Here is a 20604-nt window from a genome sequence, read left to right on the forward strand (position 1 = left end):
TCCCCTTCCCTTCTTTTTTTTTTTTTTCCCATTGCAATCCCTTCCCCTCTTCCCCTTTGCCCCGTGTTCCCCCCCCCCCTTTTTTTTTTTTTTTTTTTTTAAACATGCAGGCAGAAATTTCTGGTTGTTCAAAGCAGCTGGGGATAAAAAAAAAATCAAGAGAAACGCATTTATTCAGCTTTTCAAGGTGAGAGAAGGGAAACTGTTCAGATTTGCATGGATACTTTTTCAGCACGGAGCCCTGAGAAGTTACATTAAGTATTAAGTAACACATTAAATAATTAACATTACATTAGGTACAATAAGTACATTAAGTGTAACATTAATATACTGTTTTGTTTTCTTGGTGCCACCTGCCTCTCCCCTCCCTAGCAATGTTTTAGGAATTTAACCTTTCTAAACTGCCATGGCACCATTTCAAGTTTCAGTTCCTAAATTTTGGAATTATTCTCGACAATGCTGGCCAGAGGTTCTAAGCACGTACCTGACCGAGAAAAGAATTGGTATTTTTAATAATTTCGTTAAGACATAAATATTATGTCCTAAAATACAGTGTATTTCTTAGGATGTTTTCCAATTGCTTTCTCAGGGGGTAGAGCTGGATGATCTTTTAAGTCCCTTCCAACCCAGATATTCTGTGATTCCATGGTTCTCCTTCAGTGGTAGTGACATGCCATGAAAACACCAGTAAATCACCTGTGGAAGTGTTACAAAGGACAACAGTCCAGGATTATTTCACAATTATTTCACCCCTTCCTAACCCTTAAACCTCACACTCAGCAAGGGGGCCAGAATCTGGGAGCAAAAAAATTCCCACACCACAGACCTGAGAGAGACGTGGAGGAGGCAGTTAAAAAGAGAAATAAATAATTGATAAATTTGGGATGGACAATGGGAGCTCTGTGCTCTGCAAAGCCCTGCCCTGTCCCAGGGCACATTCCCTTTTCCAGGGGCAGCAGGGAATGGGTGCACACCTGTAACAGTGGTGGAGTTTTGCACCACTTAATACGTGGGTTTGTCTTATGCTTCGAGCTAGGATTAAAAAATTTACGAAGGAAACGGAATTTTTTTGTGTGTTTGGGCTTATTAAATTTAATTTCAAGAGTACAGAGGGTTCAGTAGCACTTCCAGCTGCCTGCTAGAAGTGAGGAAAATGGGAAAAGATTTAGTTGTTACTAGGTGGGGGTTTTTTTAAGTTAAACAGTTTAATAGAGAATTAACACTTTTATTATTTTTACTTTTAACTCAATAACTAAATTCCCATGACCTTCAGTGTGGCACTGACTGACCAGAAACTGTTATTTGAAACCCATGAAGAAGGAAGATGAACACTGAAAGAGACACCACTTAAAATTTTCTGTACTGTCTTATATCTATTATTATATTATAAAAACCTTAAATTTGAAGCTCTTTACTATGTGAAAGCACACACTTCTATACTTCCATAACCCTAACTACACACCCATTATTTTAACTTTATTACTTAAATTAGAAGCTTTTTCCAAGGCCTCAGGTGGAAAGCAGTGTTCTCCAGGGGGTCAGTGCTAGAAAGCACAGAAAGTTCAAAGACCCAGATTTCTGACATCCAGAACACACTCTTTCCTGACTGACCCACAAATTCTGCCTCTTCTTCCCACCTCCAGCTGCTGCTTCTCCTTCCCTGAGTGCCCACCACAGAGAACATCTGCCCCCTGTCCTTCCTTCTGTCCATCCCACGGGAAGTTGTTTATGATTATGTTTAAGGTTTATGTTTATTCTGTGAGGAATGACAGTGACTCTGCATCCCTCACCTCCCACTTTGCTTCCTCACCCTGACCCAGAGGAAGTTGGTTTAACAAAGAGCTTTATTTAAGAATTTGAAATGCATGGAAGTATCACAGAGAGGCTTGGGATGGAAGGGGGTGTTAAAGATGATCTAATTCCAAGCCCTTCCCACAGGCAGGGACATCTTCCACTATCCCAGGTGGCTCCAAGCCCTGTCCAGCCTGGCCTTGGACACTTCCAGGGATGGGAATTTATGATCTCTCTGGACAGCCTTTGCCACCCTCACATAGAGAGTGATAATATCACATAATATCCAATCCAAACCTGCTCTCTTTCCAGTTCAGGCCATTCCCCCTTGTTCTGACTCCATGGTCCTACAGAAGTCCCTCTCCAGCTCCCCTGGAGCCCCTTTAGGAACTGAAGAGCTGCTCTGAGGTCACCCCAGAACCTTCTCATCTCCAGGCTGGGTTCTACACAAACGTTTACAGCTCAACAAAGCTCTCCAGGATGAGCTTAACACCTTTGGTAAAACTTGCAAAGCTAGGTTTTGGGTGAAGCTAAAACTCAAACCAACAAAGCAGATCCTGAATTAGACTTAAGCAGGAGCTTTACAGATCCTAGGGGATACCTCAACACTAATCTGTATTTAGCACTGGATATTTCCTGGCTGTGGTCAACGTAGCCACGATTCTCCCAGTCTGGTCCCTGCACAGAACAAAGGCCAAGGTGTGTTTGGAACACGTGGAGATGCCACACAGATGGACACACAGCTTTTGAAGCTCAGTGACTCAGGCAGCACTTGAGGGATGAAGAACTAGGCAGGATTCCCCACTGCTGGATTCAATCTCTTAAAGCTCTGACTAAATCCAAGAGCCACGTTGTGTTTTGCTGAGATCCCAGTAACACAACTGGAAGGGCACGTACAAACTGGTTTCTCTCTGTGGCACATCAAGGAAGGTTGAGTTACAGTGCAGCAACCAAAATTTCACCCAGATTTTGTAATTTTTTTCCCCTAAACCCAAGCCCTCTGAGTTTTTTTCTTCCCAGAGAATAGAGTAGCCTGAGAACTTCTGGCCTTCCCTTGAAGGAGCTCCGAGGCATGACTGATGAGGTAATTCTTCACAAAAACAATGCTCCTGTATGCTTCAAAAACCGACTTATAACCAGCCCTTTGTTCTGTGCTGATAAGCAATTTAAACCCCCCACAATATTTATTCCCAATGCCTTCCACTCCAAAGCTTCCCAACCCAACCTGTTCTGGGGGGAGGCCAATGTCAAAGGCAGTCAGCATCACCTCCCTGACTCCTGATTAACAATTAACAAGCCCATTATTGATTTGTCATTACTAACAACAGCTTTATAGGCAATTGTTTCCAGCTCCTTCAGCCTCAGAAGAGGCAATTTTTCAACTCTGAGAGTTTGAAAGGCAATAAGCAGCATTTAAACAAGTGTAGAGCTCCCCACATCACTTTTATATTGCTGTGACTTAATTCAAAATTTATTAAGGAAACTTCTGGCTCTGCAATAAAGGAACTGAGCAACACTTTGCTGTGTCAGGTGTGTAGCTTATTTTCTCTGTAGCCAGTGCAGACATCACAAATCCCAGCCACAAACGTAGCTGCAGAAAATAAATATCTATTTTCCAACTTTATAAGTTTTTAGTATCAGAATATAAATCAGTAGTTATTTATTGATATATTAATAACACCAACCGATTATGTTTGGCTATAAATGGTGAATCAGTGCTATTTTTTATTTTCACCTAATTCTATTTAGTTCTGACAGTAAGGAATGTCTGTCCAACAGTGATTCTGGTCTCGAGTCCCTCCCCAGACAGATCACAGCAGCTCTAAAACAATCCCATCCTCTTCAGAAAACCCTGTGAAGCCTCCAGAACAGCTCTGGTTCCTGGAAAATTCTACTGTGATGAGAGAGAAGGCACCTGCTTCCTCATCCTAGCTCCATGTCCCAGATCCATCCCAGAAGAGTAGGGAAAGGGCTGGCAATGAAGGAATTAGGAGTGAAATCAGGAAAACCAGCTCAGGCCCCTTTCCATGCCCCCCTCCCTGAACTCACCAGGGTCTGACAGTTTTGTCACTGACATATTGGCCATGAGGAGCATCAGCACTGGAAGGCAAAAGGGCCAAATAAACGGGGGTCTCAGCCCCCTCATCTGGGGACTTGGTGGCTTTGGGACCTGCCATGTCTGTCCTCACCCAGCCAGGGCAGCAGGCATTGAGCAGGATGTGGTCTCCTTTCCTTTGCTCATTTAACAGCCGGGCTTGGATCCTGGACAGCACGGTGACCCCGATTTTGGACACCCCATAGGCAGTGTTTGGCCAACCCTCTTTCTCGTGGACACCTTTCTTGGTGTCTTCCACGAATTTGGTCATGAGCTGCACCAGCTCATCCTCAGTGATGGTGTCACTGCGGAATTTCTGCTGGAGCTCCTGGCTGCAGCGTCCCAGGGCTGAGCTGCTCACCATGCTGGAGACATTCACCACCCGGCCTGAAAAGAGAACAAAACTTGATTATTTTCACACATTTTAAACCCACACTGAAGTGAGGATGTTCTCCAGTTCTGGATTTACTCCTCAGGGAATACCTCTAAAACATTTTAGGTAGGTTGTTTTGCAGAGCTCGTGGAAAATCAGATTAACTCAATGTTTGTATTTCTAGTAAATGCCATGAGAGGTAATTTAAGGTGTGAACCTGCAAAGTTTCAGATAAACCTTCAGGAAACAACTTCACAATCAGCAAGTACACTCTTACTACAGTAGAAATAATACTTGGAGATTTACAAATTTAAGGATTTATCTCCCAGCACTTCAGTAAGAGAAACAAGTCAGCTGAATCAGTAAATCACTCATCATCTCCAAAATTATGTTGCACTGTTTCCCTTCTTTCCTGCCACTTCACAGCCATTCTGGTGATGAATTTGGGTATTTAATCCTAAAGGCCACAGAAAATAATCTTAGCAGTCATCCTTCACTGTAGTATAATAGGACTAGACTGCAACTTTGGTACTGTTTCCCCTCTCCCCAAAATTCATTCATTCTGTTTTTCCCTTCTTCCCCAAGAAACAAAAACCTGCTTTTTTCATTTACTTTTTTTTTGTTGAAAACCTCAATTTATTTATATATTAGGAGAGACTACATTTCATTTATAGCAGCAAACACATCACAGCACCACATCAAACTCTGAAACACTGGTGAAGTGCCTGAGACTGGACAGGATTTCCCATTTAAAAGGGCCAAAATTCAAATAAAACTCTTTCTCTACTTGTTATGTTTCACTTACCATAAGGCTTCATAAGAGGCAGCAATTCTGTGCAAACATTCCTAGTTCCAAAAAAGTTTGTCTTCAGTGTAACCTCAGCTTGGACTTCAAACGGAGCAGTGTCATTAACTGGTCATAAGAGGTAGGAAGAAAGGGGGAATAAATAACAAAAATGAGAACTGTAACACTGTCTGGATAGAAGTTACCAAACCCCAAAAGTTCAAGTCCCAGCATTGCTTCTCTGCTGCTCCAGGCTCCATCTGTGCTGGAATGGAGCCACCTGCACGGACTGGGCAGGTGTTCACTTGTCTCCAAACCCATGAGAATCCAAAAGAGAAACTGTAACAGCTCATTAGTTGGTGTGGGTTTTATTGCAAAATACATTTAATGACCCACACTCATTTGCAAATCACTCACTTGCATTTAAATCTCACACATGAGGGCAGATCATGACCCATGGCCAGGGTTATGGCAGGGGGAGAAGTAAAATCCTAGAGAGCCCCAAACTCCTGCTTCCATATCCTCCTTTCCCTACAGTCCAAATCCCACTCATGTGTCTAACAGGATATATTGTAACATCCTGAACTCCTCTGATTTAAGAAGCTTTATTAATTAGACAACTTTTCCCAGAGAAGCTCATCCAGATGACAACCACAGCTCCACCACCATTTGATACAGGAAGTTTTTGCTGGATTAAAAGCTTTGCTGGACAAATGCAGCACAAAAACAAAATAGCAAAACGTAACGGCACATCTAATCTCTGACAGACTGCAATAGCACATAATGCTACAACTAAGAAAGGGAAGCATAAATTATGGGATGGCAGCAAAACCTTGGTGAGGCAAGAAGCAAGCTTGGCAGAAATACCAATCTGGGAAGCAAGAATTAAAACTACGAGAGAAGCATCACAGCAAGTTCTTACTCAGATGTTGCACCCTCCGTGCTTGATACTCACAGCAACAGCTCCAGGAGGGTCCTTTATCACATCCTAAACTGTGTGACCTACTGCTGACTCAGTTGTTGTCAGCTTGAGGAAAGTCAAGGCAAAACATCTGGAAGTGAGATTTTAACTGCTGCTGGACTCTTTCCTGAGCACACCCTGAAGCTCAGACAATTCTATTAGGAGCTGCCTCCTAATAAGATGATCTTAAGCAATTTTCCTATAAAGTAACGGGCAAAAGAGTGACTGAGCTGCAGAATATCCTCACTGCATTCCCACTCCCTGAGAAGTTCCCTACTCTCTTTCAGTGTGAAGCCATTCCCCCTTGGAAGGCACCAGTCAGCTCAGCCCAAAGCTTCTCCTGTGCAGGTGAACAATGCCAGCTCTGCCAGCCTTTCCTCCCAGCACAGCTGCTCCATCCCTCTGCTCATCCTGCTGCCTCCTCTGGGCTCTCTCCAGCAGCTCCAGCTCCTCCCTGTGCTGGGATCCAGAGCTGGGGCAGCTCTGCAGGTGAGCTCTCACCTGAGTGAGGGGGCTCAGGGGCACAATCCCCCCCAAAAACCATCAGCCAGATCTGTGATTTGCTCTGTCTGGAGCTAACGTGATTCTGGATTTCATACACACAACAAAAATGCATCATTCCACCTTGAAACTGCTGTGTCTTTGTCACATTCCCTGCCTCTCTGCCCACTGGAAGGTGAATGGGTTAAATTCTTGCTCAGCACAGCAGGATTTGAGTGAACTGGTTTAGAAGTGACTGAAAGGCCTGATAGAGCTCAGGACAGCAAAATCCACCCAGGGACAAAGGTGCTTCTTCATCAGCTGGAATCCCTGAGCAGATATTGCACAGAACAAAGCACGGTGGTGGAGAAGAGAGAAACCACAGCTCCCTGAGGAGTGTGTGTGTGTGAGGCACAGTGCAGATATTCCCAATGGTGACCAACCCCCACTCCCTGGTGGAACCCTGGGCCCTGAGGCAATTAACCCAACCCAGCTCACCTGCCCTGGGCACCTCAACATTTCCCTGTGCTGCAAACACAACCCTCCAGGGAAGCATGTTTTACAGAATCATGGAATTATTAAGACTGGAAAAGCTCTCCTAGCCCATGGAGTCCAGCTGTGCCCCATGGCCACCTTGTCCCCGGCCCAGAGCACCGAGTGTAATGTGCAGGCCTTCCCTGGACACCTCCAGGGATGGAGATTCCAAACCTCCCTGGGCAGCCCCTGGGAGCAGCCTTTCCATGGAAAAGCTCCTCCTGATGCCCAACATGACCCTCCCCTGCCACACTGTTCTCACATCATATTTAAGATGGGAAGCCTGCCCAAGCAAAAATGCAGCATGGCACTGGCACAGAAGTGTTGAATGCACCCACTGCCCTCTCCACAGAACACAGGACTATCCCAGCAGAGCACTTCCTACCTTTGAAAGCGATGCCAGCGTTGTTCACCAGCACATTGAGCCCTCCATATTTCTCCTTCAGGAAGTCTCTGAGCGCTCGGATGCTCTGCAGGTCATCGATGTCCAGCTGGTGGAAGAGTGGCTGCAGCCCTTCCTGCTGGAGCTGTGCCACGGCAGCCTGGCCACGGCTGGGATCCCGGGAAGTCAGGTACACATCCCCTGGGAACTGTTTGCACAGGGCCCTGACGATGGCCAAGCCAATCCCTTTGTTGGACCCTGTCACCACAGCCACCGGCACGTTGGACATCGTCCCCTTGGAACGCGAACCAACGTCACAGGAACTGCCAACAGCAAAGGAAAATTCAGTCAGACACACAAAATGGCTGTTTGTAAAGGAATTAGAATAACTAGAATTGTCATTAGGATGGTTTGGGTTGGAAGGGACCTTACAGATCATCTCATTGCCATGGACACATTGCACTATCCCAGGTTGCTCCAAGCCTCATCCAACCTGGCCGTGAACACTTCCAGCAATGTCAAGTTCACAGCCTGAACAAGTGGGCTCAGGGTGAAGTGGGCAAGTGGTTTTTTTTTTTCTTTAAAATACTATTTAAAATTCCACCTTGGATTATGTGAAACTACATTCCTGTGCTAGCTGTGTAAATTCCTAAGGTAGCACGAGTTATTCTCAGAGAAATCTGGTATTAAGTGTTCTGAAGAAAGGCCAGCAGGTGAAGGGTAAAAAGAAGGGTCTTGACTAAAAAATGTCAGTGATCAATCTTTAGTACTAAATGAACTTTTTGTAGGGGTGAATTCTTTTGCACTTACACCTCACAGAAAGACTTTCCATCTTTTGGGAATATTCAATTGGTTCATCTGAAGTTTTGCTGAAAACCTCAGGCTCAAAACCTGGTCTAAGTGCAAGGTATCCCTGTCCATAGCAAGGGTTGGAACCGGATGATTTTTAAGGTCCCAAACCATGAAAAAAAAAAAAAAAAAAGGGATGGAGGAGCAATTAGAGCCTATTCGGAGAAAACAGCAGACCACAGGCTGACTACAATGCTTGGTTGTGTAACACAGCATCAGAAAACCTGGCTTACTGCTTTTCTAAGTGTATTGCAAGAAGCCGCACTTCCCCCATAAAAGCAAGTTTAAACGCTGCCTTTATTCCCTTTTGGCAGCATTTACCGCCTCTCTTCCAAACTTACTCGCAACCCTAAGCAGGGTTAACCCTGTAACACTCCAAGAATACCCAGAGTGACTTCCCAGGAACAGGAGCGCCATTCCCTCCTCACCGCAAGTCTCCCTCTCTCCTCTTGTCCCCTCACGGGGAGGGAGCCCGAGGGCCGCCATGAACCCCGACACCCTCAGGGGGGAGGCGAGGGTGAAGGGTCCGGGGGTGACACACCCAGCACCCCATCACCCACCTCCAGCACGGCGGACACCTCTCCCTGCTCCCTCAGCTCCACACAGCGAGGACGGCACGCCTTAGACCCGAGGAACAACCAGCGGGGCAGGGAAATGGCGACGCCCCCTAAGATGGCGGAGCAGCCCCGCCTCAGGGGCGGGAGAGCGGGGCGGGAGCCGCGGGGAAGGACGGCGAGCAATGTCGGTCCTTGTGTCCCTTGAGCAGGTGAGTTTGGGATAGCGGGCAGCGGTTCCAGCCCGGGAGAGACTCGGGAATCACCATCTGGGTTCTCAGGGGAGGATGCGGTTGAGGCTCCCCGGGAGAGGTCGCGGTCCCTCGGCAAAAGTTCCGCAGCGCTGCCGGGGCCGTTTCGCTCCCTCCCGTGCCGGGAGTTTGTGCCGAGCAGGGGACGGGGATCTGGTTAGCACGGGGATGGGTCATGTGGGATGGGATTTGGACTCAATCATATCTGAGGTTTTTCAGCCCGACGGGATGGAGGGCCGGCCTGTGGAGGAGCCCGAGCTCCTGAGGGTGATCCCGGCTCCCTGCGGCCCTCCCTGCTGGAAGGGAAAAGCTGCGCTGTGAGGTTCAGCTCAGGGCAGTTTTGGTGAGAGGAGGGAGATCAGGGAAAGGCTCTGCCCTGTCCCAGAGGGTGCTGGCACTGCCCAGGCTCCCCAGGGAATGGGCACAGCCAGAGCTCCAGGAGCTGCCAGGGATGCCCAGGCTGGGATTGCTGGGGGGAATGGGCAGGGACAGGATGATCCCTGTGGGTTTATTCCAGCTCAGGATATTCCATAATTCTATGACAGATCATCCCTTTATCCCATCCCTTTAGCCCATCCCTTTATCCCATCCCTTTATCCATCTCATCCCTTTATCCCATCCCTTCATCCCATCCCTTCATCCCATTCCATCCCTTCATCCCATTCCTTTTTCCCATCCCATCCCTTCATCCCATCCCTTCATCCCATTCCATCCCTTCATCCCATTCCTTTTTCCCATCCCATCCCTTCATCCCATCCCTTCATCCCATCCCTTCATCCCATCCCACCCCATCCCATCCCATCCCATCCCATCCATGGCAGGGACACCTCCCACTGTCCCAGGCTGCTCCAGCCCCAGTGTCCAACCTGGAACTGAACATTCCAGGGATCCAGGGGCAGCCACAGCAAATCTGGGAAACCTCTGCCAGGGCCTGCCCACCCTCCCAGTAATAAATTTGAAAGTAAATATTTCTACATCAGTTTTTTTTTTTTTTTTTTTTTTTTTTTTACAAATTCAGGTTGTCTAAAAAAGGCAAAATCTCTCGCTTAATATGAAGAAAAGCAGAGGTCGGACAGGTCGAAAGAGAAAAAGAAAACACTTGAAGAGTTTTATGGATGGAGGTATCATCACACCTGGAAGTTAAATAATAAAATAACCAATTTTTCTCAAGGTGTCATTTTATTATTAATATTTTAAAAAGCCTTCGTGCTTGGAAAATTACATTCATAAATGTTACTTTTTGTATATGCAAAATTCTGAGCATTAGTTTAAAGTCCCAAGCAGAGCACGGTGAATTTTCTGAGCTCTCTTTTCTGTTTAATGGCAAAAATTACATTGTTCTAAAATTCCTTGGATATGCTGAATAACCCACACATTTCTGAGACCTCCCACTGCCCAGAAACCCAAAATTTATTTAGTTCAATGGGTGAACTTTCTTGCTATTCTTTTATGCTTTAAAATGTCCAAAATACTCTTTTTCTAACTATGCAGTAAAATGTTTATATTTCTTAATTGTCCAACAGAATGCTCTTGAATAGCATTAATTTTTTTTTTCTACTTTTAGTCAGCTGCAGTCACAAGCTGGAATATATTAAACTTAAGAAGTGGCTAAAAGAGAGACAATTTGAGGACAGTAATTTAAGGCCAGCAGAGTTCTGGGGTAATGCTTTAATTATTTTTTGATAGTACAAACTTCTGAATCTCCTCATAATTTTAGATTTCTGCTTTCATTTTGAATTATGCACTTATCTGGCATCAGGAAAAAAAGCAGTTACTGATACTTTTCCAAGGATTCTTGGAATGTCAATTTAACATGAAAAAGTAGATATGGAGGCCTGAAAAAGCCAAAATGTGAAGGGTTAATAAAAGAGGTTTTTGGAACTTAACCTGGTTAAGTAACAAGTTTATAACTTACATAATTTGTTTAATAAACAAGATAACTTGTTTATCTCTTTATTCCCTCAGCAGAGAGCTGAGGTTCACTTAGTAATGTTTACAGTAAAGAATTTATACTTACATTTTTCTCTTTATGTAGGCTATATTTAAAACAATTTGTGATATAATAGAGCAGAAGGAATAGATCAGAGAAAAATATTGTGACTAGAAATGCTGAAGTTTAGTTAAAACTCTGAAACCCAAGATCTGCAGCTGGTGGTGAAAGATGTGTTTGAGGAAAAAATGGAGAAAAAGGAAGGTGAACAGTTGCTGTGGGTGGGACAAAAAACTCTCTGAATAATTGACAGAACTGGACAGCAAATGCTGCAGGATATGCAGGGGAAAGATCCTGAAAAATAAAAGAGAATTGGAGAACAAAAAATGAGATATATCTGGAACAGTCCATAATTGAATTTATGTTTTGTAAGACACAGTGTCTGTTCCTTTGGAACTGTTCCTTGCTGACCTTGTTTTTCCATCTCTCCATTTATTTACTCCTGCTCTTTGTTCCTTCTTCAGAGACAGGGAGAGGATTGATGACAACAAAAGCTCTTCAGGTGGGTGATGTTTCTAATGCAGGAGCTCTTCAGGTTTTTCTTGAATTTTAATGATTTTTTTTTCAACAGGCAATGCTCAGAATTCTGTTGTGAATGTAATTTCTGACTTTTAGGCTGCTGCAGCCATAATGTGAAACCACCAGTCCCTACAGTATTTAGATGAATCCTTTACACTTGATTTTTACTTTTTTTGTGTGTAATTTTTTTACCCTCCTCCCTCAAAGACAGGAGATCTGATTATTTCCTTGCCAGAGAAGTGTTTGCTCACCACAGACACCGTCCTCAGCAGCTGCTTGGGAGGACACATTGTGAAGTAAGTGACAAGTGACACTTTTGATGGCCTCTAGTGGGTTTTTTTCAGCAATAATGAATCCTCTGAAGAGCTGGTGGAGCTTTCAGTTGAATATCTAGAGTGGTGCCAGCATTTCAGGGATGTGGAATGCTCAGATAGGGAAAAAGTTTTAATACTGAACATCCCCTTCTAGCTTGGCAGAGCTGGAGAGAGAGCACAGGCTGCAGCTGGGGCTGCCTCAGAGCCTGCTTGGCCCTAAATGTCAATTAGGAATGGTTTTTTGGGAATCTGGGAGTCAGCTTCAATAGAAGAAGGAAGATAAAACTGGGCTGCAAAGCCAGGGCCTTTTAGAAAATTTGGTACAAACTGGAAATCTGGAAAATTTGGAACAAAACCCCATGCTGGGCATTGAATACTTGTGTGTCCTTAAAAAAAAAAAAAACCATCCCAAGGGGTGAACCTGGTGTTATTACAAACCAGCTTTTATTGCCCCTTTGGAATCAACCAAAGGACTTGGAGATGAACTACAAAGAAGTTTTAAATAGAAGCTATTTTTACCTTCCAGAGAGCTCTGAGAGAGGTAAAACATTTCCATGTCCATTTCCCATCTCACCTCTGCGGGTCTGCTGTGTTGGTATTTTTATTTTTCATTTTTTATTTTATCTTCTTATTTTTATTTTTAATTTTAATTTTAATTTTAATTTTTATTTTACTTATTTTAATTTAATTTTTCCTATAGATGGAAACCCCCCGTGTCTCCTTTGCTGGCACTGTGCACGTTTTTGATAGCAGAGAAACACGCTGGGGAGAAATCCCCATGGAAGCCCTACCTGGATGTTCTACCCAAGACTTACACTTGCCCTGCTTGTTTGGAGCCTGATGTAATAAATCTACTCCCAAAACCCTTAAAAAAGAAGGCTCAGGAACAAAAAATTATGATCCAAGAGCTGTTTAGGTCTTCCAAAGCTTTCTTCTCCTCCTTGCAGCCTTTATTTGCTGAGAACACAGGAACTATTTTTAATTACAGTGCTTTGGAGTGGGCTTGGTGCACTATAAATACCAGGACAATCTACATGAAACATCCACGCAGGGAATGTTTCTCCCTGGAACCAGATGTTTATGCATTGGCACCATATTTAGATTTATTAAACCACAGCCCAAATGTTCAGGTAAGAAGCTCAAAATAGATCAGTAAATTTCTTTCTTTTTAAGTGTGCTCTGTCAATGCCATCTGCATTTATGTGATGGTTGAGGAGTGTGGGGAGGTCAGGGAGAGATCTCACAGAGGGGAAAATGTCTCAGATCCTCAGGAGCTGGAGTGCCAGGACACAGGGAATGGCTTCAAACTTCCAGAGGGCAGGGTTGGCTGGGATATTGGGAAAACATTTTGCCCTGGGAGGGTGGGGAGGGGCTAGGATGGAATTCCCAGAGCTGGAAGTGTCCCAGGCCAGGTTGGACGTTGGGGTTTGGAGCAACCTGGGACAGTGGGAGGTATCCCTGCCGTGGCAGGGGGTTGGAATGACATGTTTAAGGTCCCTTCCAAACATTCAGTGATTCTATAATTCAAATATTTCAGATTATGCAGCAAGGCCAAGGTACAGGGAGAGCCCACAGTGCCGGGGGGAGATTTACATCTTTTGGGAAGAGCCATTTGTAAACACCTCCTAAAGACAAAACAAATTCCTTGTCCTGACACAAATTCCAAGTTCCCTGCTTCCTGTGTTCCTTCACTCTGCTGGAGCCTCAGAGGGGAGAGCAGAGAGAATTTCCACCTTCTGTCAGGCTCTGGGTGCCAACACTGAGCTGGGGCAGCACAGGAGGGACCAACTCTGTGTTTGCAGATTTGGGCTCTCTCCAAGAAATCCTCACAAATGAACAAGAAGTTCAGTTCTCTGGCATTTCAAAATTCAAAGGTTTGTTTCCTTTTTCACCCTACCTTTTATTTTTCACTCCCTGAAGGTGAAAGCTGAATTTAACGAGCAGACGAGGAGCTATGAAATTTGGACAAATTCACAGTGCAGAAAATACCAGGAAGTTTTTATCTGCTATGGACCTCATGATAATCAGAGGCTGCTGCTGGAATATGGATTTGTTGCCATGGACAACCCTCACAGCAGCGTTTATGTCTCACCAGGTGAGATTTATGGATTGTCTGGGCATTGAAAGGCACAAGAACAGAGAACTGTGTAAATTCTCAAAGAGTGGAAAAGGGTTTGATACCTTCCAAATCCCAGAAAAACCTACAAAAAAGGCCAAATCCCCACAAAACCCCCTCAAATCCCAAAAAAAAACCCAACCAAAAAAAAAAATCCCAAAAAACTACAAACCCCAGGAAAATTCAAATCTGAGGAAAAAACCCCAAACTGCCAGAAAATCCCTCAAATCCCTAAAATACCTCAAATCAAAAAAAAAAAAAAAAAAAAAAGCCCTGAACCCTAAAAGCCCCAGATCCTCACAAAGCTCCCCCTGAATCCCCAGGAAAACCCAAAAATCCCCAACCCAAAAAACTCACAAATCCCAAAAAGAAAACCAAATCCCACCCCCCCCCCCCCAAAAAAAGCCCCAAACACTGAAAAAACCCCAAATCTGAGAAAACCAAATCAAAAAAGCCCCAAACCCAAAAAAGATCCAAATCCCTAAAAACCCCCAAATTCCCAAAAAAAAAAACAAATAAAAAAAAGCCAAATCTGAGGAAAACTACAAAATCTGAGGAAAAAAAAAATCCCAAATCCCAAAAAACCACAACCCCAAAATTCCCCAAATTCTCACCAAAGCCTTCTTAAAATCCCCCTAAATCCTCCATAAATCCTCCCTTAAAATCTCCCAAATCCTAATTAAACCTTCCTGGACTGTCCCAGAATTCTGGGATTTTTTGGGAATAACGTGATAATTGTGATTATCAAAAAATTATCAAGTGTGAATAATAATTGTGATTATTAACAACATCTCTGTAGAGATTCCAGCTGGGTGTCAGAGGTTGCACCATTGACCTCTGGATTGAAATCCACATCTCCACAAGCTGAACTTGCTTGGAGTGTTTTATAATTTCAATTAGAGTCAGGATTTCTGTTATAAGGACACAATCCTGGAGATTGCTGATAGCTTGTGAGGATTGTGAAAAGTTCTCCTGAATTTAACAGGTTTTGATCTTAGCCCTGCGTGGTTGAAATCTTATTTCAGAATTGATGGTTGTGGTTTCTCTTCCATACAATTTATTTAAGTATTTAAATTGTATTTTTCTGCAGATACTCTCATCAAATATTTCTCACCACTGGACAAGCAGAGAAAGGCCAAAGTTTCCATTCTAAAGGATCATGATTACCTAGAGTAAGCATATGGGGATTTTATTTCCTGGTGAGATTTTTATTCAGTTTTTCTGGGAGTCAAATTTTGCTTCTAGTATCAAAATCCAGCAAAAAAAAAAAAATAGAATTACTTGTTTTTTAGCAAACTGCTTGGGAGAGATGGAGAAGTTGTAAACAGCACAATCAAAGCTGGAGATCTTGCATGGCTGATGTGTCTCAGGAAGAAAGCTGTCACTCCAAAGCTCAGCTTAACTCCATCTGCTCACTTTGACTTTGTAGGAACCTGACCTTTGGATGGGAGGGACCATCCTGGAGACTCCTCACAGCCCTCAAGGTGCTGAGTCTGGGAGCAGATGAATTGTAAGTTGTAGCACCCTGAATATTTGGTGGACGTGCAGGTGCCTTTTGCTTTTATTTCATGGAATCACCAGGGCTGGAGGAGCCCCCCAGGATGAGCCAGTGCCAGCCCAGCAGCAGCAGCATCACCCCAAACCCTGTCCCCAAGGGCCACATCCAGACTGCTCCTGAGCACTCCCACAGACAGTGACTCCAAACCTCCCTGGGCAGCTCATCCCAAGGCCTGACCGCTCTGACAGGGAAATTTTCTTTGCCAATCTCCAACCTGAGCCTCCCCCGGTGCCATTTGAGGCCATCTCCTCTCATTTTTGCCCTGCCCCTCCTGTCAGGGAGTTGTGCAGAGCCACAAGGTCCCCCCTGAGCCTCCTTTTCTCCAGACTGAGCCCCCTCAGCTGCTCCTCTCAGGATTTGTTTCCCAGACCCTTCAATATTTTCTGTTTCCTTCACTCTTTCCTCTCTCCTGGCTGTGAGTGACATCCTGGGACAATTTTTGTGTCTGTTTTATTGAACCCAGGTGGGAAGTGAAAAGAAGAAAGGCAGGGAACACCATTCACTGGAAATTCCTTGCCCTGTTGCTGCTTTGGTGATTTTCTTCCTTGTGTTGTTTTCCATTTCTATTTCAAGATATTCCCTCACATTCAGGCACCAGGTCTTTTTCCTGTTTGTTTGATGAAATTTTAAATGCTCTTGACCTGGCTTGATTTCCTTGAGTCATGTGTTCCACAGGCTGAAATTCCAGGGCCAAGGAAGTTGCTGAAATTCATCTCCAGGGGCTGTCGGTGCACTTGGAACATTTATTCCAAATTGCACATCTACCTCAAACATCAGAGATGGAAAATGGTTACTTTGCTTGGAATAAATGAAATGAGGGAATCAATTAATGAGGAAAGGGTTGTTCAGAGTTGTTTGTGCTTTGAAGATTCATTGCTGAGTGGAATAAATTGATCTAAGAACTAAAAAAAAATCCCTGGGATAGGTTACAAGCCCAGGTGAGGGGCAGGGCAACAGAGCCATGTTTGGCATCCAGCTGGGGAGTGCAGCAAATAGTTCTGTATTCTTCAAACAATGCAGCAAATAGTTCTGTATTCTTCAAACAATGCAGCAAATAATTCTGTATTATTCAAACATTTTGGTTCCAGTGCCTGCTGGAAGAGGATCCTGCTTGGTGATGTCACTTCAGCCAGGAATGAGCAGCAGGCTTTGGGTACAGCAGCAAAAATTTGTCAGTTTTTAATAGAGGAGACCCAGCATGTCCTTCTCCAGGTAATTTAGAAAAACAAGGGAGCTCAGATTCCTTTCTCTGTCAGAACAATGTCATTATCTGGGTGAGAATTTTGATGATTTTTCCCTTTCCCTCTTTTTTTTTTTGTTCCTTTTTATTAGTAATGTTTCAATCGTGGAATTAAAAAAACCCCACTATTTTAACATAATCAACAAAAACCTTACAGATTTCCACAAATTTTCTCTTCATGTCCTATTAAATAATCAAAATTTTGAATAATTTCATCCCATTTGTCTCAACTGCAGATCTCCCAGTTGAAAAGGGACAAAGAGAACCTCAAACCCCACCTGGCTTTGGTGGAAATGCTGCGCTCAGAAGACCTCAAGATCCTTGAAAAATCAGCTGAGATTCTTTGCAACTTGAATTTAGGAACAATTTGAGCCCTCTGGAGCTGTGCCAGATTTTATTGGTCAGGGATTATTGACAGATTATTACTCTTCTAATGGACCTGAGCAAAGAATACTTTCAAAATTCACCAGAATAATTTTGTTCTTTGCTGACCTTCACACAAAAGGCTCTGCTGAAGTGGAGAGCTCCTTGGTTTGGAGAAAAGAGAATTTTTATAAAGGGAATTTCAGGGCAGGACCCTTACTTACAGAAACTTCATTTGGAATTGTTTTTCTCTTGTGATTATTTTCCATGATGTGATTTTAACAAGTGTTTATTTTTTTTGTAAATATATTGCTTCATTTTCTGCAAGACTTGTCTGTTTTATTTTCCTAAAATCCTTTCTGGAGCTGGAACTCCATTTCTTACATCCTTGAGGCCAGTTTACCTTCAGACTTGCCTAAATCATGTTTTTAAGTCACTTGCCACCATATCTTAGACTCTAATCAATCCCATTAAGCCCTGATCAGTTTAGATTGGATGTCAGGAATTGTTTTTTCATGGGAAGGGCTGTAAAACATTGGAACAGGAGACCCAGGGAAGAGCCACCCATCTCTGGGAGTGTTCAAAAATGTGGATGTGGCACTCGAGGACTTGGTTTGATGGTGACCATGGGGTGATGGTTGCACCTTGAGCTATTCCAGCCTTAAGGATTCTGGGATTTTCTGGCTCTGAAGTGCCTCTTGAGATTCCTTTGGATTTGGGACTGCTGTTCTGTAGGGAATTCTCACCAGTTTACCTCCAGGTCCTTCTGTGCCACTGACTGGCTCAGTCCCTGCCCCATGACTGACCTTCCTTTAATAAAAACCCCTTTTCATTCTCTAACAGCAGCTGTGGTTCTAAATTTATCATTTTATCACGAAATGGTGCCAGAGTTAAAGGAGGGAAGAATGTTTGGCTGGTTTATTTCTCTTTTTTCCTGAGGATGGTTATTTTAAGAGCAGCTCCTGTACAATGTGTCTGGCGAGGTGAATACGAGCTCCACAGAAGCTGATTTGCTTTTGCTGGAGGCTGCCCATTTACTCCAGGTGGTTTGGATATGAGCTCTGCTCCTGGAACTCCTCCACACCCTCCAGGGAGAGCAGGAAAGGGGTCTGCAAGTGCTGGAAAGAACACAGCACAGCAGTTTATGTGGATATATAAAAATATACCTTAAATTTAAGCTTCAACTTTTATTGGTTCTACCTAAACTATGTGCAAGATGTCCTAAGCTGGGCTGAGAGCTGAGGTGCCAGAGGAAGCAGCAGCTCCCCGGGGAGTGCTCTCCACATGTTTTAAAGGACACTAAATCAAGTTTTCAGAGTGAAAATTCTCTCTCTTAGCCTGTAGTTTGAGCTGCAAACAGCATCTCAGTGGTGTGCTGTTAACATTTCACTCTGGCTCTCTGTTCCCTGAGAAAGGATTGGGCTGGGATCTTACTGTGGGGGAAAAAAAAAAAAAAAAAAAAAAAAAGCAGCTTGATTTTCCACTTGGTATAAATTCCCTTTCAGATTGAACCTGTGAATCTGAGCAACAGTGGAATAAACTCAGCTTCTGCCCAGGAGTGATACAAACCTGGCCCAGAGCAGGGCAGGGAGTTGGATTCTCTTCCAGCTTGTGCAGTGTTACCCAAAAAATGACATTGAGGGGTTGGACATTGGCCAGAGAGGGGCAAAAAAAAATCCTGGGAAGGGGCTGGAAAACAAATCCTAGGAGGAGCAGCTGAGCTGGGAAAGGGGCTGAGCCTGGAGAAAAGGAGGCTCAGGGGGGACCTTGTGGCTCTGCACAACTCCCTGACAGGAGGGGCAGGGCAAAAATGAGAGGAGATGGCCTCAAATGGCACCGGGGGAGGCTCAGGTTGGAGATTGGCAAAGAAAATTTCCCTGTCAGAGCGGTCAGGCCTTGGGATGAGCTGCCCAGGGAGGTTTGGAGTCACTGTCTGTGGGAGTGCTCAGGAGCAGTCTGGATGTGGCCCTTGGGGACAGGGTTTGGGGTGATGCTGAGGTGGCACTGGCTGATCCTGGGGGGCTCTTCCCACCCTGGTGATTGTGGGATTCAAGGAGAGCTGAAGTGGGAAAGCACTCGGTGCCTGCAGCAATGACACTGGGTTTGTTTAGGTAATAAAAGCCAGCAGATTTCGTGTGATAAGAGCACGAGGCAGAAATAGCACAACTTGGTTTTTTATTTTTTGAGACGTTGATTTAGTGCTGTCACTGAAGTCATTGAAAGCTATAAACACGAAATCTCCTGACAAAATCTTCGCTGTGTCAATTTATGTCAATAAAACATGGATTTTCTTTGATCTTCTGCAGAAAGTGGCTCCCAGTTGAGAGTTTTATTTCTGTGATGTGTGGAGCTCATCCATCACTGCTGAGTGCCCTCAGGCCTGTCTGCTTTGGGACAACAGAAGGGAGTATCAGCTTCATAGCCTGATAATTAAAGCTTTTAATAAGCCATGAAAACATTACCAAGATGCCATTCCCAAAGAAAGAGCTTTCAAAAATGATGTTGGCCAAAAAGTGCCACACTTTGGTAGAATCTGAAATGTTTATTTGCACTCAGAGCATCTGTGATTCCTGTGATGGATTTAAGGATCTCTGGGACACAGGGAAATATCCTAACAAAATTTTATGGGTTTCTTCAAACTGTAACAGGATCAGGATTCTCCTTGGATCCCCGCAAGTGTCCAAGGGCAGGTTGGATGGGATTTGGAGCGACCTGGGATAGTGGAAATTGTTCCTGCCCATGGCAGGGGGTGGAAAAATTTGTAATGTCCCTTCCAAGCCAAACCATTCCAGGAATGGAAAGTAAAAATTACACTTCTAGGTCATTTTACTGTATGTTCTAGTGGATATCAATAATCCCAGAATTCAGGTTGAGAAAGAACTGCAGTGAAATGTATTCAGGGGAAAAACCAAAGGTAATTAATCCCAAATCAATTGTATAAAATGAACAACCAATGCAATCTCTGTGCTGTCCACTAGATGATGCAGCTGTACTGCAGAGAAATAAGGAATTACAGGAGATCCACATCCAATTATAATCCTATTTACTGCATTACATTTTTAACAGTAAAAAGTATTATATTCAATGTTACACCATAACTTAAATAGTTCAAAATATCATTTTATTTCTGCTGCTTCCGAGTGAAACTTGAAGTTTTGTAGCCTTTTGTCTTCTCTCAATTTTGATGGATTTTAAGTTCATTGGAGTTGTTCTTCTCTCAGGTTTAATCATTCTGTTTGGAATTGTCACTGAAGACAGAGTTTAAATCCTTGGGCTGGATGATCTTGAAGGTCTCTTCCAACCCTAATAATTCTGTGATTTCATGAATTCCATTCTGATGGTTTCATCAGTGGGATTGCAGTGAAGAAATGTCTGCTCTTGTGTTTTATTCCTTCAGAATCAGGGGCTGGATGGATCTTTGGCACAGATCCCTCTCAAAAATGTCCTTGC

The 20604-nt window shown here is 44.0% G+C and overlaps 2 protein-coding genes across 2 annotated transcripts; one reads left to right on the top strand and one right to left on the bottom strand.

The window, feature by feature from the left end:
• Positions 1-155: 155 nt before the first annotated feature.
• LOC134041421 (carbonyl reductase [NADPH] 1-like) lies at positions 156-8909 on the bottom strand. Its single transcript, XM_062488202.1, has 5 exons — positions 8810-8909; positions 7404-7723; positions 5065-5172; positions 3841-4273; positions 156-696 (listed from the first exon to the last, which is right to left on the bottom strand). The coding sequence occupies exons 2-5, from the start codon at positions 7687-7689 to the stop codon at positions 693-695; spliced, it is 831 nt and encodes a 276-aa protein (XP_062344186.1). The 5' UTR covers positions 7690-7723; positions 8810-8909; the 3' UTR covers positions 156-692.
• Positions 8910-10105: 1196 nt separating this feature from the next.
• On the top strand, positions 10106-17434 carry SETD4 (SET domain containing 4). Its single transcript, XM_062515239.1, has 10 exons — positions 10106-10175; positions 10619-10714; positions 11509-11546; positions 11771-11859; positions 12578-13007; positions 13798-13972; positions 15084-15165; positions 15423-15503; positions 16640-16763; positions 17028-17434. Exons 1-10 carry the CDS (start codon positions 10106-10108, stop codon positions 17160-17162), a joined length of 1320 nt encoding a protein of 439 aa, XP_062371223.1. The 3' UTR covers positions 17163-17434.
• The last annotated feature ends 3170 nt before the right edge of the window (positions 17435-20604 follow it).

Source organism: Cinclus cinclus, chromosome 2, assembly GCF_963662255.1.
Source record: "Cinclus cinclus chromosome 2, bCinCin1.1, whole genome shotgun sequence".
Lineage (NCBI taxonomy): Eukaryota > Metazoa > Chordata > Aves > Passeriformes > Cinclidae > Cinclus > Cinclus cinclus.